This window comes from Oncorhynchus keta, unplaced genomic scaffold (assembly GCF_023373465.1).
Source record: "Oncorhynchus keta strain PuntledgeMale-10-30-2019 unplaced genomic scaffold, Oket_V2 Un_contig_3061_pilon_pilon, whole genome shotgun sequence".
NCBI lineage: Eukaryota > Metazoa > Chordata > Actinopteri > Salmoniformes > Salmonidae > Oncorhynchus > Oncorhynchus keta.
In genome coordinates, this window is record NW_026287058.1 from 37,500 (window position 1) to 59,370 (window position 21,871).

General features: G+C 42.4%; 1 protein-coding gene across 6 annotated transcripts in view; it reads right to left on the reverse strand.

The window, feature by feature from the left end:
- The window catches only part of LOC118382369 (zinc finger protein 345-like), a 47,758-nt gene extending 27,570 nt beyond the window's left edge, over positions 1–20,188 (reverse strand). The window contains exons 1-9 of one of the 6 annotated variants that reach the window (XM_052507713.1): positions 19,572–20,188; positions 19,269–19,437; positions 15,825–16,820; positions 9,721–9,889; positions 3,484–3,906; positions 2,933–3,337; positions 2,373–2,777; positions 1,345–2,220; positions 38–820 (exon numbers count right to left, since the gene is read on the reverse strand). In XM_052507713.1, the coding sequence (XP_052363673.1) occupies positions 768–820; positions 1,345–2,220; positions 2,373–2,777; positions 2,933–3,337; positions 3,484–3,906; positions 9,721–9,799 (2,241 nt within the window). In that variant the 5' untranslated portion in view covers positions 9,800–9,889; positions 15,825–16,820; positions 19,269–19,437; positions 19,572–20,188 and the 3' untranslated portion in view covers positions 38–767. Of the gene's footprint in view, positions 1–37; positions 821–1,344; positions 2,221–2,372; positions 2,778–2,932; positions 3,338–3,483; positions 3,907–9,720; positions 9,890–10,267; positions 10,895–15,824; positions 16,821–19,268; positions 19,438–19,571 lie in introns of those variants that run through there. The other 5 variants (XM_052507710.1, XM_052507711.1, XM_052507712.1 and 2 more) reach the window with 5 other exon arrangements.
- Positions 20,189–21,871: the final 1,683 nt, after the last annotated feature.

Here is a 21,871-nt window from a genome sequence, read left to right on the forward strand (position 1 = left end):
TCACTCTGGGTTATGAAAAGAGAACAGGACAATACGATCACGAGGATTCACTTTTATAGACAGACAGACGCACTGAAAAAGCATTGGGAAAACAACCCTCGCAATACGAGCTGGAATTACATGCATCTACTAACTGGACTTTTTGACGAACAAAAATATTTGAATGGGAGGAGACTAATATGTTGTTGGGTCTCTATCTTACCACCCTCATGGAGAAGAGACTGTCACTGGCAAACATGGTTATGAGGAAGGGATACTATAATATAACGTGTTGTTGGGTCTCTATCTCACCACCCTCATGGAGAAAATCACAAGAGATAATTATAACACACAAAGTAAAGAAAAACAATTAAATGCTTCATTCTTACATTACCTAAAATTATTAATAAGCTACTAATGAGATAGACCTATATAAGCAATATAACAACGCAGATGTACAAACTATGGCAAAAAGCTCTGGCCACATTCAGCACAGCTGTAAGGTTTCTCTCCTGTGTGAACTCTTGTGCATTTTAAAGGTCTGATGATCTTGCTTAAAAGTCTTCCCACAGACAGAACATGGGTAAGGTTTCTCCCCATGTGTCTCCTTTGTGTGTCCAGAGGTGTTGTTTCACGAGGTCTGCTCGTCTAAAACTCTTCCCACACACAGGACAGCTGTACGATTTCTCTCCTGTGTGCACTGTCATTTTTGTCTTTTTCAGACCAAATAACCGTTGCCAGTCTTTCCCACACACAGAGCAACTGTATCTCTGAGCTTTGCGATTCCCCTAGGTTTCTTTAGGTTCTCCTGATGTAGAGGTTCTCCCCTCCGAACTCTCGTCTGTGTGAATGAGAAAACACAGGTTAGAAGGTCCAGTGCAGTCAAACATGTGATTTCCTGTCTTTTATACACATTTCCACACTATGAGGTTGGAAAAAAAATACTGTTTATTTTAAATTATGATAATACCCTTTTAGCGGAAGTGCTGTTTGAATTTAGACATTTCAATCTGGTGAGATGGAGTTTTGGCCTGTCTGGTGACATCACCAGGCGGTAAAGTAGTTAACAGACCAATAAGAAAGAGAGTTCCAAACCTCTCTGCTAATAACAGCTCATTTTCAGTTTCCCCCCTCCCTACTCAGACAACTCCCAGACAGTCTTAGCAAAATTCTTGCTTGAGATGTTGCCTGTTTATCTTTGACCATTTTAATTGAAAACAATCAAAGCAAGGTACTTCATTTTTACCCAGAAATGATTTCAAATGGAGTTAAATGTCTGCATTGGGATTTTTAAATAAAAGAGCGATGTTCATTCAAAGTCAATATTGTATTAATGTAATTCATGGCTGTTCTGCTTCCACTTACCGAGACGATGAAGATCCCAACCAACCTCTTCTCCATCTGAATTAATCAGACCACCAACTTCCTCATCTTCTCCCTCCCGCTCTCCTTCAATTGTAACAGGGTTTTGAAACTCAACAGGTGGTAAAGCAGCATGAGTTTTCTGATGTCTCTGAAGTTTTTGAGAACTAATGAAGCTCTGGCCACATTTAGGACAGCTGTAAGGTTTCTCTCCTGTATGATATCTGAGGTGGACTTTAAGGCCTGCTAATCTTACAAAACTCTTCTTGCAGACAGGGCAAGGGTGTCGTTTCTCTCCAGTGTGCACTGACTGGTGGTCTTCAAGATACCTCTTCTCACTGAAACACTTCCCACACACAGAACAGTAGTGAGGTTTCCCTGCGTGTTGCAGAGAGTGGTCCTTTAGCTGATCTGGACGGCTGAAACCCTTCCCACACACAGAACAGCAGTGGGGTTTCCCTGCGTGTTGCAGAGAGTGGTCCTTTAACTGATCTGGACGGCCAAAACCCTTCCCACACACAGAGCAGGAGTAAGGTTTCTCTTCTGCGTGTAACCACTGGTGCCTTTTCAAGGCTGAGGCGAAACCAAACCTCTTGTCACATTTGGAGCAGACGTAAGGTTTCTCTCCAGTGTGCACTTTCTGGTGGTCTTGAAGATGTCTTTTAACACGGAACTGCTTTCCACACACAGAGCAAGGGTATGGCTTTTCTCCTGTGTGTATTCTCATATGTATTAGCAGTGATGATAGCTTTTGGCAATCTCTTCCGCACACTGAACAGCAGTGAGAGCTCTTTGCTGTGTGATTCTCCTGTTTTCTTTTAGGTTCTCCTGATGTAGAGTGACCCACTTCACTGTCAGTGCAGTGGTCATGTTTCTCTGCTGTGGGATAAGATGGGATGGATAAACTTCGTGAAAATGTGGAATTGTCACCATAGTTTTTTTCCCATTAAATAACTGAAAGTAATATAAATAATTATTAATAAAACATTTTTGCCATTCAAGCCCTTACAGAATAAGTACCTTTAACTTACCAAAATCAGGATCCTCGTCCTCCTCTTTCACTTTGATAACGAGTGGTGTTGTAAAACCATGACTCTCTCCTGTGTGTGTTCTCTGGTGTTTGGTAAGATTTGACGATGAAGAGAAACTCTCCCCACACACGGAGCAACTGTACAGCTTCTCTCCTGTGTGCACCGTCTGGTGTTTTTTCAGGTTTCCTTTGTCACTGAATTGCTTCCCGCAGACAGAGCAGGAGTAAGGTTTTTCTCCTGTGTGAGTTCTCATATGTATTTGTAGTTTTGATAACTTCTGACAGTTTTTTCCACACACTAAACAGCAGTGAATCTTCTTAACTGTGTGATTCCCCTGGTGTTGTTCAGGTAATCCTGATGTAGAGGGACTCCCTTCAGTCTCAGAGCAGTGGTCAGGTCTCTCTGCTGTGGGATAAGATGGGATGGATAAACCATGTGTAATGTGGAACTATATATTTTTTTTCCCCTTTGAATAACTGAAAGTAACGCAATTATTGGTTTAAATTTTTTTTAAAGTTTGGGAAATTCATGCCCTGAGAGAATAAGTCCCTTTAACTTACCAAAAGCAGGATCCTCTTCCTCCTCTTTCACTATGATAACGAGTGGTGGTGTAAAACCATGACTCTCTCCTGTGTGCGTTCTCTGGTGATTGGTAAGAATTGACGATGAAGAGAAACTCTCCCCGCACACGGCGCAACTGTACAGCTTCTCTCCTGTGTGCACCGTCTGGTGTTTTTTCAGGTTTCCTTTGTCACTGAATTGCTTCCCGCAGACAGAGCAGGAGTAAGGTTTTTCTCCTGTGTGAGTTCTCATATGTATTTGTAGTTTTGATAACTTGTGACAGTTTTTTCCACACACTGAACAAAAGTGAATCTTCTTAGCCGTGTGATTCCCCTGGTGTTGTTCAGGTAGTCCTGATGTAGAGGGACTCCCTTCACTCTCAGAACAGTGGTCAGGTCTCTCTGCTGTGGGATAAGATGGGATGGATAAACCATGTGTAATGTGGAACTATATATATATTTTTCCCTTCGAATAACAAAGTATTACAAAGTTTGATCAAAACAAATGTTTTGCAATTCAAGCCCTTCCAGAATAAGTACCTTAAACTTACCAAAAGCAGGATCCTCGTCCTCCTCTTTCACTTTGATAACAAGTGGTGGTGTAAAACCACACTCTTCTACAGACACTTGACTCTCTCCTGTGTGTGTTCTCTGGTGATTGGTAAGAATTGACGATGAAGAGAAACTCTCACCACACACGGAGCAACTGTACAGCTTCTCTCCTGTGTGCAACGTCTGGTGTTTTTTCAGGTTTCCTTTCTCACTGAATTGCTTCCCGCAGACAGAGCAGGAGTAAGGTTTTTCTCCTGTGTGAGTTCTCATGTGTATTTGTAGTTTTGATAACTTGTGACAGTTTTTTCCACACACTGAACAGCAGTGCATCTTCTTAGCTGTGTGATTCCCCTGGTGTTGTTCAGGTAGTCCTGTTGTAGAGGGACTCCCTTCACTCTCAGAACAGTGGTCAGGTCTCTCTTCTGTGGTAACAACATAAATATTGATTAATTCAAATTAGTCAACACCCTGACTAAGTCAAAATGTTTGTTCCTGACGAAACAGAAAATAAATATTGTAAATTTATAGGGTCCATACTTTTCTCGAAAATGCTACATGTTAGCTTTTCCCATGAGATAACCTGGCACAGTTAGCCCTAAGCTAACCCCCAGAGGGATATTTTGAACCGCCAAATCAAGGTTGTTCCACTTAAAATCACCTTGTTATATAGCAGGTGAAGCTAAATGCTGATGTTTCAAGCTCCAACAGTGCAGTGTTACCTAACAACACATTTTGGTGGGATTTGTATGTATGTATCAGAACAGTCTGGAATATATTTTTATTTTTATTTATTTTTTTATACCTTTATTTAGGCAAGTCAGTTCAGAACAAATTCTTATTTTCAATGACGGCCTAGGAACAGTGGGTTAACTGCCTGTTCAGGGTCAGAACGACAGATTTGTACCTTGTCAGCTCAGGGGTTTGAACTTGCAACCTTCCGGTTACTAGTCCAACGCTCTAACCACTAGGCTACGCTGCCGCCCCATATATATATATATATGATGGTGTAGAGTCTACACTGTAGAGTCTACACTGTAGACAGTAAGGTCAGTATATGAATAGAATAGGTGTGTACAGCAGTTGTTAAATAGGTATATACATATGAACTCGGTAAAACAGTATATAAACATAATTGCACATCATCTGCACATCACTCCAGTATTAATGCTAAGTTGTAATTATTTCGACCTCTATGGCCTACCTCACTTTTTAAATTATTATTTTTTTATTTCACCTTTATTTAACCAGATAGGCCAGTTGAGAACAAGTTCTCATTTACAACTGCGACCTGGCCAAGATAAAGCAACGCAGTGCGACACAAACAACGACACAGAGTTACACATGGAATAAACAAACATACAGTCAATAACACAATAGAAAAGTCTACATACAGTGAGTGCAAATGAGGTAAGATTAGGGAGGTAAGGCAATAAATAGGCCGTAGTGGTGAAGTAATTACAATTTAGCAATTAAAACACTGAGATGTACAGAAGATGAATGTGCAAGTAGAGATACTTGGGTGCAAAGGAGCAAAAAAAAAATATATATATGGGGATGAGGTAGTTGGATGGGCTATTTACAGATGGGCTATGTACAGGTGCAATGATCTGTAAGATGCTCTGACAGCTGATGCTTGAAGTTAGTGAGGGAGATATGAGTCTCCAGCTCCAGTGATTTCTGCAATTCGTTCCAGCCATTGGCAGCAGAGAACTGGAAGGATAGGCGGCCAAAGGAGGAATTGGCTCTTGGGGGTGAGGGACAGTGAACGGAGGAAATGTCATGCTGAAACAGGAAAGGGCCTTCACCAAACTGTTGCCACAAAGTTAGAAGCACAGAATCGTCTAGAATGTTATTGTATGCTGTATCTCTAAGATTTCCCTTCACTGGAACTAAGGAGCCCGAACCATGAAAAACAGCCCCAGACCGTTATTCCTCCTCCACCAAACTTTACAGTTGGCACTATGCATTCGGGCGTGATTCATCAATCCAGAAAACGTGTTAGCACTGCTCCACAGTCCAATGGCAGCGAGCCTTACACCACTCCAACCGACGCTTGACATTGTGATCTTAGGCTCATGGAAACCCATTTCATGAAGCTCCCGACAAACAGTTCTTGTGCTGAAGTTACTTCCAGAGGCAATTTTGGAACTCGGTAGTGTGTGTTGCAACCGAGGACAAGACGATTTTTAGGTGCTACAGCACTCGGCAGTCCCGTTCCCGTGAGCTTGTGTGGCCTACCACTTCGCTGCTGAGCCGTTGTTGCTCCTAGATGTTTGCACTTCACAATAACAGCACTTACAGTTGATCGGGGCAGATGAGCTCTTCAGTACGGGCCATTCTATTACCAATGTTTGTTTATGGAGATTGCATGGCTGTGTGCTTGATTTTATACACCTGTCAGCAATGGGTGTGGCTGAAATAGCCAAAATCCACTAAATGACGTATGTCCACATACTTTTGTCCACATAGTGTATCTTACTCAATGGAAGGACTAAGTTTGATCCAGATCAGATGTGGGTATTTATTGACTATTATGTGAATCCTATAAATCTAAAGGGCCCATTTGGATTCAATCAATTAGCTTCATTTATCAGAGATTAAATATAATTTCAACAAAAAAATAATGTTGCAGGAAAGCGAATCTTATCTGTTACTAACTACAGACGCAATTTCATAAGAATCATTGTGATGGTGGTTGTCATGGCTACCTGAAATGACATAGAATGATTCAAGGGGTAAACAAAACGTATTACTATTTTATAGCTATTATCGGTCACTGTCCTGTGTTTTTATTCCATAAACAATTAACCTTTTATTGAATTAAACAGATGGTCATACTATCTGTAGATGGACTATCTAAACGAATAGTGTGTCCATCTGTACAGCAGCTACAGATGGACTATCTGTTGCTTCGCAACTGCCTCCCACGGTTACAGTTATGTTTAGAATAAGGGTAAGGTTGGGGTTATGTTTAGAATAAGGGTAAGGTTAGGGTGATGTTTAGAATAAGGGTAAGGTTGGGGTGATGTTTAGAATAAGGGTAAGGTTGGGGTGATGTTTAGAATAAGGGTAAGGTTGGGGTGATGTTTAGAATAAGGGTAAGGTTGGGGTGATGTTTAGAATAAGGGTAAGGTTGGGGTGATGTTTAGAATAAGGGTAAGGTTGGGGTGATGTTTAGAATAAGGGTAAGGTTGGGGTGATGTTTAGAATAAGGGTAAGGTTGGGGTGATGTTTAGAATAAGGGTAAGGTTGGGGTGATGTTTAGAATAAGGGTAAGGTTGGGGTGATGTTTAGAATAAGGGTAAGGTTGGGGTGATGTTTAGAATAAGGGTAAGGTTGGGGTGATGTTTAGAATAAGGGTAAGGTTGGGGTGATGTTTAGAATAAGGGTAAGGTTGGGGTGATGTTTAGAATAAGGGTAAGGTTGGGGTGATGTTTAGAATAAGGGTAAGGTTGGGGTGATGTTTAGAATAAGGGTAAGGTTGGGGTGATGTTTAGAATAAGGGTAAGGTTGGGGTGATGTTTAGAATAAGGGTAAGGTTGGGGTGATGTTTAGAATAAGGGTAAGGTTGGGGTGATGTTTAGAATAAGGGTAAGGTTGGGGTGATGTTTAGAATAAGGGTAAGGTTGGGGTGATGTTTAGAATAAGGGTAAGGTTGGGGTGATGTTTAGAATAAGGGTAAGGTTGGGGTGATGTTTAGAATAAGGGTAAGGTTGGGGTGATGTTTAGAATAAGGGTAAGGTTGGGGTGATGTTTAGAATAAGGGTAAGGTTGGGGTGATGTTTAGAATAAGGGTAAGGTTGGGGTGATGTTTAGAATAAGGGTAAGGTTGGGGTGATGTTTAGAATAAGGGTAAGGTTGGGGTGATGTTTAGAATAAGGGTAAGGTTGGGGTGATGTTTAGAATAAGGGTAAGGTTGGGGTGATGTTTAGAATAAGGGTAAGGTTGGGGTGATGTTTAGAATAAGGGTAAGGTTGGGGTGATGTTTAGAATAAGGGTAAGGTTGGGGTGATGTTTAGAATAAGGGTAAGGTTGGGGTGATGTTTAGAATAAGGGTAAGGTTGGGGTGATGTTTAGAATAAGGGTAAGGTTAGGGGGGTGATGTTTAGAATAAGGGTAAGGTTGGGGTGATGTTTAGAATAAGGGTAAGGTTGGGGTGATGTTTAGAATAAGGGTAAGGTTAGGGTTGATGTTTATGTTTAGAATAAGGGTAAGGTTGGGGTGATGTTTAGAATAAGGGTAAGGTTGGGGTGATGTTTAGAATAAGGGTAAGGTTAGGGTTATGTTTAGAATAAGGGTAAGGTTGGGGTTATGTTTAGAATAAGGGTAAGGTTAGGGTTGATGTTTAGAATAAGGGTAAGGTTAGGGTTATGTTTAGAATAAGGGTAAGGTTAGGGTTATGTTTAGAATAAGGGTAAGGTTAGGGTTATGTTTAGAATAAGGGTAAGGTTAGGGCCAGGGTTATGTTTAGAATAAGGGTAAGGTTAGGGCCAGGGTTATGTTTAGAATAAGGGTAAGGTTAGGGTTATGTTTAGAATAAGGGTAAGGTTAGGGCCAGGGTTATGTTTAGAATAAGGGTAAGGTTAGGTTATGTTTCTGAATAAGGGTCTGTTAAATGACTCACTACTGTATTAACTCTGCATCAGAGAGTCTGCTAAATGACTCACTACTGTATTAACTCTGGATCAGAGGTCTTAAATGACTTTAGATTAACTCTGGATCAGAGAGGCTAAATGACTCACTACTGTTTAGAATAAGGGTAAGTCTGTTAAATGACTCACTATGTTTAGAATCTGGATCAGAGAGTTAGGGCCAGGGTTAAATGTTTTGAATCTGGATCAGAGAGTTAGGGTTAAATGACTTTACTGAATAACTCTGGATTAGAGGTTGAATAAATGACTCACTACTGTAGTGGCTCTGGATCAGAGAGTCTGTTTAGATGACTCACTACTGTAGTGCTCTGGGATGTTTAAATGAGAGTCTGTTAAATGACTCACTATTGTATTGGCTCTGGATCAGAGAGTCTGTTAAATGACTCACTACTGTATTAACTCTGGATCAGAGAGTCTGTTAAATGACTCACTACTGTATTAACTCTGGATCAGAGAGTCTGCTAAATGACTCACTACTGTATTAACTCTGGATCAGAGAGTCTGCTAAATGACTCACTACTGTATTAACTCTGGATCAGAGAGTCTGCTAAATGACTCACTACTGTATTAACTCTGGATCAGAGAGTCTGCTAAATGATTCACTACTGTAGTAACTCTGGATCAGAGAGTCTGTTAAATGATTCACTACTGTATTAACTCTGGATCAGAGAGTCTGTTAAATGACTCACTACTGTAAATGACTCACTAAGTCGCTCTGGATCAGAGAGTCTGTTAAATGACTCACTACTGTAGTGCTCTCTGGATCAGAGAGTCTGATTAAATGACTCACTACTGTAGTGGCTCTGGATCAGAGAGTCTGCTAAATGACTCACTACTGTATGATTCACTGGCTCTGGATCAGAGAGTCTGCTAAATGACTCACTACTGTAGTGGCTCTGGATCAGAGAGTCTGCTAAATGACTCACTACTGTAGTGGCTCTGGATCAGAGAGTCTGTTAAATGACTCACTACTGTATTAACTCTGGATCAGAGAGTCTGCTAAATGACTCACTACTGTAGTGGCTCTGGATCAGAGAGTCTGCTAAATGACTCACTACTGTAGTGGCTCTGGATCAGAGAGTCTGCTAAATGACTCACTACTGTAGTGGCTCTGGATCAGAGAGTCTGCTAAATGATTCACTACTGTAGTCGCTCTGGATCAGAGAGTCTGTTAAATGACTCACTACTGTAGTGGCTCTGGATCAGAGAGTCTGACTCACTAAATGACTCACTACTGTAGTGCTAAATGACTCACTACTATATTAACTCTGGATCAGAGAGTCTGCTAAATGACTCACTACTGTAGTGGCTCTGGATCAGAGAGTCTAAATGTTAAATGATGACTCACTACTGTAGTGGCTCTGGATAGAGTTAAAGTCTGCTAAATGACTCACTACTGTAGTGGCTCTGGATCAGAGAGTCTGCTAAATGACTACAATGTAAATGTATTAGTTGACATGCTACTGATGTCTGTAGAGAATCTACAGGTGGACTTTCCAAATAAAGTGTTACCAATTAACCTGCTATATATATAATGGAAGTGTATAATCTCTGAGATGTAATTAATGAAGCATGTTTATTTACCAGTATTATCCACGTCCCAGTCTTCCTCCTCCTCCTTGACTACAATGTTAAATCTGGGTATTTCACTGCAGGTGTCCATGTCTCTGTGGTTAGAGTCAGGAACCGGTGACTCCGGAGGGTTGGGTTCAGTGGAGCAGGAGAGAGGGGGGTTGGATGGGTCAGCAGAATCCTAAAACAAAGAATAAGATTGAATTAGTTATATATACCCATCAGAACCCAAAATATAAACCTGTTTTACTCAGATGTTTGTAAACAAAATAAATGTAAACAAACACTATTTAACCCCAAAACATGGTTAAAACTGTCATTGTCATATCATGGATGGTCACTCCTTGCATCAATAGCTCTGTTTATGAATCTGAGAGTGGTTACATTTCTTCAGGCCACCTCTCAGTTTTTTATTAGCTAAGAGGGGAGGCAACACCCTTTGTGATTGTTTCCACTACTAATTGAAGCTTTAATACAGCGCTAAATGAATGATCTAACTAGCTAATGCTTTAGGCATAGCCATCCCGACTGGTTTAGCATTAGTTATAGTCATTCTCACCTCATCCATCGTGAATTCTTCAGAAATACTTTCCTATGAAGGAGTTGGGTCACTGAATTAAACTAAAGCAGATTCTTCTCAAATCCCCGACAGTTCACCACGAGGTCACATTAGCTTCCATACAACTCAGATAGCTACCTAGCTAGGCCAACGGTAGCTAGATCATTTACTTTCCTCGACCAGATAGCAAAACTATATGAAATGGTCGTTGAAAATATCGCTAGCTCCATGTATATAGTCCGAGTTGGGCTAAATCCAAGTCTAATTTAAACGACATCAAATGATATCAGACACTTCCAAACTAAGCTAGCTAGCTATCAACATTAGCATCTTCTTTCTTCCAGGCCAGCTTCCGGGTTAGATTCTTCTGTCAATCCGCATTACCGCAAAACAGCAGAAGGCTCTACGGGACACTAGCTTGTTACTAACGTTACAGTTTGATAGAAACCTGAGGAATTATTGACAATATTTACCTGTACACTAAATAATATATTCATGGTTAGCTACCAGCTAGCTACATTAGTGTTTTCCTCCTTCCGGCCTAACTTCCGGTCCATACGAAGACTCTGCTGCCGACTCATTCTGCGGCACCGCCACCACCAGTTCATCTTTTTCTATGGTATCATGGCGGTCCGCAAACAAACGTTTATTTGCATGCCGCCACCTACTGTGTTGGAATGTACGATCAATCATTATCTGACCAATTCTGTACTACCATGAAAAAAACATAACAACCAAATACCAACTTCTTACCCCCCGAAAAAAAACCTCCCCAACCCCCCTACCCCATCAAACTGTATCTATATCATGCTGAATCCCCCCCTCCCCCCCTTAGTATTGTTCAGCAGGTACAGAACCATTTCAAATGTAACATCTGTTACCCCCCCAATATCTCTTTGCCGTCTCCACAGTAACCTTCAATCTGGCATTTCTTCTTTCCACAACCCGAGTCGTATTGATAGTCTTACCAATAAAAGCTACGAAGTCAACTTTATTCATTATTCAAAGTGTCCTTTGACACCAGACATTCATGAGAGCAAGATTTCTGAACAGGCTTCCAAACCAGCAGAAACACAACCAACCTTAAGTACAGTTGTTCTATCAGTCTTCACTGCTGTTCCACCAATCTGTTTTTTAACAGCCTCTGCATACTATACATCATGACTCATTCTATAATCTCTGAGCCTCTCTAGCCTCTCTCTACCTGGCATCTACCAAATGCTGCACTATATTTGTCACATCCTCCCGAATACAACAGCTGTAGTTGACCTTACCGTGAAATGCTTACTTACAAGCCCCTAACCAACAGGTGTATTTGACCTTACCATGAAATGCTTTACTTACAAGCCCCTAACCAACAGGTGTAGTTGACCTTACCGTGAAATGCTGACTTACAAGCCCCTAACCAACAATGTAGTTCAAGAAAAATATTTACTAAATAAACTAAAGTTAAAAAATTATTCAAAAAGTAAGAAAATTACATAACAATAACGAGGGTATTTACAGGGGATACTGGTACCAAGTCAATGTGCGGGGTTACAGGTTAGTCAAGGTCATTTGTACATGCAGGTAGGGGCAAAGTGACTATGCATAGATAATAAGCAGCGAGTAGCAGCAGTGTAAAAAATAATGGAGGGGGGTCAATGTAAATAGTTCGGGAGGTCAATGTAAATAGTTCGGGAGGTCAATGTAAATAGTTCGGGAGGTCAATGTAAATAGTTCGGGAGGTCAATGTAAATAGTTCGGGAGGTCAATGTAAATAGTTCGGGAGGTCAATGTAAATAGTTCGGGAGGCCATTTGATTCATTGTTCAGCAGTCTTATGGCTTGGTGGTAGAAGCTGATCAGGAGCCTCTTGGACATAGACTTGGCGCACCGGTACCACTTTCCATGCGGTAGCAGAGAGAACAGTCTATGACTTGGGTGACAGGAGTCTTTGACAATTTTTTGGGGCCTTCCTCTGACACAGCCTAGTATAAACAGTACCAGTCAAAAGTTTGGACACGACAACTTATTCAACCTGTCAAATGTCAGTGACGACACAGTGAGGACCTGTTTATAGGTCTTGCTCACATCGGCTACAGAAAGTGTGATCACACAGTAGTCCGGAACAGCTGGTGCTCTCATGCATGCTTCAGTGTTGCCCCGCTCCTTGAAAGCGGCAGCGCTAGCCTTTAGCTCGGTGCAGATGTTACCTGTAATCCATGGCTTCTGGTTGGGACATGTATGTACAGTCACTGTGTACAGTCTGTGCTAGCAAAACAGTCCTGTAGCGTAGCATCTGCGTCCTCTGACCACTTACGTATTGAGCGAGTCACGGGTACTTCCTGCTTTAGTCCACATTACATATAAAACAAAAGATAAAACAGTGAACTATGTTTATACTGAATTAACTATTTTATTTTATTTCATCTTTATTTAACCAGGTAGGCAAGTTGAGAACAAGTTCTCATTTACAATTGCGACCTGGCCAAGATAAAGCATAGCAGTTCGACACATACAACAACACAGAGTTACACATGGAGTAAAACAAAGAGTCAATAATTCAGTAGAAAAACAAGTCTATATGCAATTTGAGCAAATGAGGTGAGATAAGGGAGGTAAAGGCAAAAAAACGCCATGGTGGCGAAATAAATACAATATAGCAAGTAAAACACTGGAATGGTTGATTTGCAGTGGAAGAATGTGCAAAGTAGAGATGGAAATAATGGGGTACAAAGGAGCAAAATAAATAGATAAAGTAGGGAAAGAGGTAGTTGATTGGGATAAATTATAGATGGGCTATGGACAGGTGCAGTACATCTGTGAGCTGCTCTGACAGTTGGTGCTTAAAGCTAGTGAGGGAGATAAGTGTTTCCAGTTTCAGAGATTTTTGTAGTTTGTTCCAGTCATTGGCAGCAGGGAACTGGAAGGAGAGGCGGCCAAAGGAAGAATTGGTTTTTGGTTTTGGGGGTGACCAGAGAGATATGCCTGCTGGAGCGCGTGCTACAGGTGGGTGATGCTATGGTGACCAGCGAGCTGAGATAAGGGGGGACTTTACCTAGCAGGGTCTTGTAGATGACCAGGAGCCAGTGGGTTTGGCGACAGTATGAAGCGCGGGCCAGCCAACGAGAGCGTACAGGTCGCAGTGGTGGGTAGTATATGGGGCTTTGGTGAAAAATAGATGGCACTGTGATAGACTGCATCCAATTTATTGAGTAGAGTGTTGGAGGCTATTTTGTAAATGACATCGCCGAAGTCGAGGATCGGTAGGATGGTCAGTTTTACGAGGGTATGTTTGGCAGCATGAGTGAAGGATGCTTTGTTGTGAAATAGGAAGCCAATTCTAGATTTAACTTTGGATTGGATATGTTTGATGTGAGTCTGGAAGGAGAGTTTACAGTCTAACCAGACACCTAGGTATTTGTAGCTGTCCACATATTCTAAGTCAGAGCCATCCAGAGTAGTGATGTTGGACAGGCGAGCAGGTGCAGGCAGCGATCGGTTGAAGAGCATGCATTTAGTTTTACTTGTATTGGAGAGCAATTAGAGGCCACGGAAGGAGAGTTGTATGGCATTGAAGCTTGCCTGGAGGGTTGTTAACACAGTGTCCAAAGAAGGGCCAGAAGTATACAGAATGGTGTCGTCTGCGTAGAGGTGGATCAGAGACTCACCAGCAGCAAGAGCGACATCATTGATGTATACAGAGAAGAGAGTCGGTCCAAGAATTTAACCCTGTGGCACCCCTATAGAGACTGCCAGAGGCCCGGACAACATACCCTCCGATTTAATCTGTTTGTTCACTTGGCTTTCGAAGACCTTAGAAAGGCAGGGTAGGATAGATATATGTCTGTAGCAGTTTGGGTCAAGTGTCTCCCCCTTTGAAGAGGGGGATGACCGCAGCTGCTTTCCAATCTTTGGGAATCTCAGACGACACGAAAGAGAGCTTGAACAGGCTAGTAATAGGGGGCAACAATTTCGGCAGATCATTTTAGAAAGAAAGGGTCCAGATTGTCTAGCCCGGCTGATTTGTAGGGGTCCAGATTTTGCAGCTCTTTCAGAACATCAGCTGACTGGATTTGGGAGAAGGAGAAATGGGGAAGGCTTGGGCGAGTTGCTGTGGGGGTGCAGTGCTTTTGACCGGGGTAGGGGTAGCCAGGTGGAAAGCATGGCCAGCTGTAGAAAAATGCTTTGTCACGGATGAATAGGAGTGGAAGGTAGGAGTCAGGTGCAGAGAGCAGAGGGTTCAAGAAAAATAGGCACTTTATTCCGGCACAAACGGTCATGCCCAAACACAGGGCGGAAAACACTGACCAACCCAAAACACAGGGAGGAAAACACTGACCAACCCAAAACACGGTCCGGAGCACAAAACCACAGCCAACACTAAACGTGAACACAAAATAATCCTGCACAAACTAGAGCCTAACAAGCTAAAATAGGCTAGAAAATCAAGAAAACACAAATAGGAACAGGTGCAACTAATAAGACTAAACTAACAGAAAAGGAAAAAGGGATCGGTGGCAGCTAGTAGGCTGGTGACGACGACCGCCGAGCCCCGCCCGAACAGGCAGGGGAGCCAACTTCTGCGGGAGTCGTGACAGTACCCCCCTGACGCACGGCCATCGGCCCCGTGCGCGACCCGGGGGGCCGAGTGGAAGTCCCTCAGAAGTGAAGGGTCCAAAATGTCCCCCACCGGTACCCAGCACCTCTCCTCCGGACCGTACCCATCCCAGTCCACGAGGTACTGTATGCCCCTCACCCGGCGTCTCGAGTTTCAGGCATTGGAGTGTTTCAGGCATTGGAGCTTAAAGGATCTTGGATAACTAATCCTCTCCTGAATGTGTCCTGAAGTGATCCTTCAAGGTGGATGATTGAGTAAAACTCTTCCCCACACAGAGCAGGAGTGGGTTTTCTCTCCTGTGTGTAACTTGGTTAACATAGGTCTACGTTTTCTCTTGCTGTCAGCTGGTTGTGTTAGCATAGGGCTACGTTTCCTCAGGCTGTCAGCTGGTCTGGTTAGCATAGGGCTACGTTTTCTCATGCTATCAGCTGGTCGTGTTAGCATAGGGCTACGTTTTCTCATGCTATAAGCGGGTCGTATTAGCAAAGGGCTACGTTTTCTCATGCTGTCAGCTGGTTGTGTTAGCATAGGACTACGTTTTCTCATGCAAACAGCTGGTTGTGTTAGCATAAGGCTACATTTTCTCATGCTATCAGCTGGTTGTGTTAGCATAGGGCTACGTTTTCTCATGCTGTCAGCTGGTTGTGTTAGCATAGGGCTACGTTTCCTCAGGCTGTCAGCTGGTCTGGTTAGCATAGGGCTACGTTTTCTCACGCTGTCAGCTGGTCGTGTTAGCATAGGGCTACGTTATCTCATGCTATCCGCTGGTTGTGTTAGCATAGGGCTACATTATCTCATGCTGTCAGCTGGTCGTGTTAGCATAGGGCTACATTATTTCATGGGAAAAGCTTAAGCAAGAGTTCTCAAGAAACTAAGCCTAAGTTTAAGCAAGAGGTCGCAAGTATGGGCCCATTAGATATCTAAGCAATAGTACAAAATAAACGCTTTAGCTCACCAAAAGCAGGATCTTCCTTCTTCTCTTTCACTCTGACATCCGGTACTAGAATAGACACCTGCTGTTGTGATCCCTGTCCACGAGATTGGTTCAGTGTCTTGCTAGAGAGCTAGGGTGAACAAAGCTCTTTTTACAGGTGGTACTCCGGTAAGGTTTCTCTATCAGCATTGACAAAAACACCAATTTCCTCCTCCTCTTTGACATTAATTGCCAGCTCCTGTTCCTCGTCTTTGATCTTGATATTCATAGTTTGACTGCCTGATGATGCCGTTTCTGAAATTCCCAGTGTACACTGGTTGCTATGGTTACTGGCATGGCTGCATTGATGTTTGCGAAGACCTTCGGTCGAAGCGAAACCCCTCCCGCAATCAGAGCACTCGTAAGGTTTCTCTCCAGTGTGCACAGTCTGATGCTGCCTGAGCCTCGACGGTGACTCGTATCTCTTCCCACACTGTGAGCATTGGTAAGGTTTCGGTGTGGGTGCTCCTGTATGGCGTCGTACGTGTCTCGATAGAGTTCCCTTACAGCCAAAGCTCATCTCGCAGTAGGAGCACTGGTGAGGTCTCTCCCCTGTGTGCTTTCTCATGTGCATCTTCAGTTCATATGCAGAGAAACATTCCTTTCCACAATAAGAGCACGGGTGCTTCTTTGTCGCGTCTGGCTGCTTCCCTCCAGGGTGGGTCATCTGATGTCTTTCCAGGTGGGGCTTCAGTGTGAATCGCTTCCCGCACACAGAGCACTGGTAAGGCTTCTCTCCTGTATGTGTTCGGCGGTGTCTCTTCAGTTTGGAGGGGTGAACAAAGTCTTTTCCACATACTGGACAGACGGAAGACTCCTTAGCAGGTTTTGTGTGTGTTCTTAGGTGTCTGTTGATATTGGATGGGTGAGCGATTTCTATTTCACATTGGGGGCATCGCCAAGGCTTCTTAGCCGTAGGATTCTCCTGGTGTTGTTCTGTTGATGCCTCTTCACCAGAGCTGGGGTTAGGATTCTCTCCTGTTACAATAGGACAAGAAAAGTTCAATGACAAATTAGGGATGCACAATTTAATCGGTGAACATATCGGAATCGGCCGATATTAGCTAAAAATGACAACTAGTTTAGCGCCGACGTGCAAAACTGATGTCAAAGCTGGCATGCATACCTATATAATGTAGGTGTAATTTTGCGCTACACGTGCAACACAGCATTCCTAACCTAGCCCACAATGTCTGCTGTGTGGATCGAGCAGTCAACAAGTCCAGCAGTCATTTGAAAGAGTAAGGAGATTTCAGCGAGACAACTCAAAAGCGAAATCCATTAAAACGCCAAGATAATGGTATTCATTGCCCTTGACAATCAACCGTTCTCTGTCGTGGGTGATGTTGGCTTTCGCCGACTGGTTGAGCACCGGGACACACGTTGCCCTACCGGAGTTACACAGTAGTAGCGTCACTGCTGTTAGCTTCACGACATACTATGGCCGTTTGGGTCTTTGTGTGTCAAATAACACCATTTTCACTAAATTAGCATTTCATTTGACACGTCAAATAACACAGTTCTATTATAGAATGTTGTGTGTTCTGAATTTGCACGTCGAAGCCAAGCGCCACCAATACTATCAGTAGCAAAACTGTACAAAAGAAGTCTGCAAACAAGCAAACACCGGCCACGAGCGATGTGTTTACAGGACTGCGTTGGTAATAAAGCATTATTTGTTCGACCGCAACTTCTGGGGTAGCTAGCTAGCTTTAGTTTGGTATCTAGCTTTAGCTTGGTATCTAGCTAGCACCAATACAACCATCTTGAAAACAATGACCAGTTGAAACTGCAGTCATTTTCATTATTCTTAGCATTATTCTTGTGAGTAAGTATTAGCTAGGAGGCCACTTGTTTTTCACCTATTGAAATGGAACTTAAGTTCATGAAAATAAATAGCTAGCCAGCTACTTACCTTTGTTGCCCAAAGCTAACGTTATAAACAGGCTTACTGCAAAGTCCACTATTGTAGCTAATCCTAAATTGGAGCTCCACATAGATGGGTCCGACCATTAATCAAATAAGAACTGTCTTATAAATGAGGGTTATTTTAGATGATGACACCTAGCTATATAGTTAGCTAGCTAACCTTAGCTACTGAAACAGATTGTCGTTTTGCTATGTTTTTGGGGAAGAACATTGTTTGCATCCATGAGCTAGCTAGCTTTTTTTATGACCAGCACTGTAGATGTGCGAGACAACTTTACCAGCATCATTAGCATGCGTATCGATGAATCGTTGGGACATATGAAATACGAGTGATTGTGTAATCAATGTGTAATAACTATGTAAAAAAAAATTATGAATGCATTAAATTATTTTGTGACGTGCAGTCATATTCAGTTCCTGATTGGTCAACGAGCTTATTTGACACACAAAGACCCAAACGGCGTTCCATAGCATGAGAAATCCTGGTTGAGAATGAAACGATGAAACAGCACAGCAAGTAAGTGAAAGAAATTGGTTTTGATTATGTTTCACTGGTAATGGGGACACACGTCAATGCCAAAAAAATAACTTTTTTTGGTCAGTGTGGTGTGTGTGTGTGTGTAACCTTTATTTAACTTGGCTAGGTCAGTTAAGAACTGTCATATCGGTGCATCACTACGACAAATACATTATTCTATTCTATTATTTCTAATTGTCCTCTGATTTTATTCTGCAAACGAGTGAATTAAACTGCTATATATGGCAGTGTTTTCACTATATTAATTTAAAAGTGTCTCGGCAGAAATATTAGGATGCTGCAAAATTGTTTCCGCCACTCTAAAATATATGATAATTATTATAATTAAAATGTTTTACAAATATTTCTGCCAATTACGCCATTTTCTTCTTCCCCGGGGTCAGATGAAGTCGTGGATAGCATTTTTATGTCTCTGCGTGCAGTTTAAAGGAAGCTGCTAACTAGCGTTAGCGCAATTAAACTTCCCTCAAACTGCAGAAACATACAAATGGTGTCCATGAGTTCATCTGACTCTGGGGATGTAGATTGCCCAAAATCTGGCACTTTCCCTTTAAGATCAGAGTGAAACGTTACAATGTATATTTGAACAGTGGTAGGAACAAGGGCACAGCCAGCCACACAGGGCACAGCCACTGCCTGCTCCTCTTCATCTCCCTACACAGCCACTGCCTGCTCCTCTTCATCTCCCTACTACACAGCCACTGCCTGCTCCTCTTCATCTCCCTACAGCGCAGTGGAGCAGCATCTGTTCTATTACAGATGGAGTCAACATTATTACATTTATCATGCATTTTGGAATAGATGCCCTTTTAAAAAGAGTCCCCAGAAATGGCCTTCTCCTCACAGTCATTCTACAACCCCCCACCACCACCACTGCTGAATCCTGGGGAAACACTGTATGGAACAGAACTATATAATCCCATTGATATTATTAATTCAGTAACTATAGTAATACTTACCAATATTATCCACATCCCAGTCTTCCTCCTCCTCCTTGACTACAATGTTAAATCTGGGTATTTCACTGCAGTTGTTGATGTCTCTATGGTTAGAGTCAGGAACCAGTGACTCCGGAGGGTTGGGTTCAGTGGAGCAGGAGAGAGGGGGGTTGGATGGATCGGCCGAATCCTAAAATAAAGAATTACTTGTTATAAAATAGCGACATTCATCATCAGCTACCACTTGCGTGTATCAGAGTTCCAAAACACGTACGCACCGCAGTGTTCTAGAACTTTGGCTTTAATACTTTGTGAATTGCGTACCATTGTGTTGAAATTGTGCGAAGTTGTGCGTTCGGGCTGTGTCCCCTCCCCGCTGTGCGTCAGAGCCGCGTAGCTGTGTCACAATGGGATGTCGCGCCACAGCGTCTGTGGACTATGATTTACGCTTAAAGGCGTCTGCCGACATAGGTTCGGTTTGCTCCAAGCAGAAATCAGCGAAGAGAATGTCTCTGTTCACAAACTCCATAAAGACCTTTAATTGAAAAAGGCAGACGGCAAAGGCAATATTACTTTGTCCCTCTTGAGCTACTGTAGCAACTACACAGCCAGAAACACGTAATCAAAATAGCCAGAATTAATCTAAGATAAATCAAGAAATCTGTAATTAATTTAGACGTCTTTACCGAGGTCGCAAAATGGTAAATATCTAACTAAGAAACTTGTTGCAGTATTTCTAAAGTGAAAACATGTGCATGAAAACTAGTTGTCTCTCGTTGAATGACAACAAACACTTCATTCAAATGCTTAATTTGTAAATGATGTCTGAGTGTTGGTGTGCCCCTGGCTATCCGTAAATTAAAAATTAAATTAAAACATCATGCCATTTGGTTTGCTTAATATAAACAATGTGAAATTATTTTTACTTTCACTTTTGTTACTTAAGTATATTTTAGAATTTACACTTAGTTTTGATACTTAAGTATATTTAAAACCAAATACTTGCTGGGTGACTCACTTTTACTTGAGTCATTTTCTATTAAGGTATCTTTACTTTTACTCAAGTATGACATTTGGTTACTTTTTGCAACACTGTAAATGTGAAGCATCCGGTTGCCGGTTTCCACACTACCAAATATGGTGATGAGAGGAAACCCAGTGGTCGGCTGTGGGAGAAGATGGAGTGAGATGGATTTTGGCCTGAATTCTGCAAATTTTCTCAGCGATTAAACATTTGATCTCCATTCAGTATTCGGTTTCCAAAACTAGAATCTGTAACAGAGTGGACTGCGTTTAGTAGACTTTACCCTTTGCAAAGTAAAAAAAAAAAATGTTGTTGTTTAGAAGGGCGTATTGAGAACACACACACTTTAAAGTAGCCGTTCCCTAATGAAAATATGCTAATAAATGCTAGGCTCTCACTAGCTCGTGTTTGGCTCTGCCCACTTCCTTGCTTGTTCTGCAAACTATGATACATTTTCTCCCATCGGAAACGACAGGCTCTGGTCGATCTTGGGTTAGTTTTTGGTAATACTGTTGACCAATCACCAACGAAGGGGCGTAGACTTCAGCTACGAAATTTCAACTCTGTTTTAATCTCCACCCGGCACAACCAGAAGAGGACTGGCCACCGCATATGCTCTCTCTAATTCTCTCTTTCTTTCTCTCTCACGGAGGACCTGAGCCCTAGGACCGTGCCCCAGGACTACCTGACATGATGACTCCTTGCTGTCCCCAGCCCACCTGACCGTGCTGCTGCTCCAGTTTCAACTGTTCTGCCTTATTATTATTCGACCATGCTGGTCATTTATGAACATTTGAACATCTTGGCCATGTTCTGTTATAATCTCCACCTGGGACAGCCAGAAGAGGACTGGCCACCCCACATAGCCTGGTTCCTCTCTAGGTCTCTTCCTAGGTTTTGGACTTTCTAGGGAGTTTTCCTAGCCACCGTGCTTCTACACCTGCATTGCTTGCTGTTTGGGGGTTTAGGCTGGTTTTCTGTACAGCACTTTGAGATATCAGCTGATGTACGAAGGGCTATATAAATACATTTGATTTAATTTGATAATACATGTGCCCACTGTTTCGACTGGAAAGCATGCGACAGGCTTTAGGCATTGCCATCCAGACTGGTTTAGCATTACCCACCTAACATTAGCTACAGTTATTCCATAGAGATAGAGGACACAACATTGTATATGTTCTATCATGGCATCTCTGAGCGCATGGGCAGCGCCATTGAGGCTATCTCCATTTTGAAGTAGTACATTTTCTTCTTCTACTCCTTCTATGAGTTGGTAAACAAACTGAAAGGGTGCGTACTGCCACCTGGAGGGTGTTATTTAAACAGGCACAAAGCCAAGGTTGGCAATTGACTATCACCTGCAGTTTTGGAACGTTTTCTCACAAATATAATTCATTGGCTGATCCCTCCTGATGACCTGGATGGAATTATGAGATCCTTCCTTAACCCACCGGAAGTCCCACCCAGTTGATTACTTCAAAATGGTGAACGTCCTCAATGGTACTAGTCCTCCATCTGTCTCACCTCATCCATCATGAATTCTTCTATAGCTTCCTATGAATTATGTAGTTAGCGCACTGAATTATAGCAGATTATT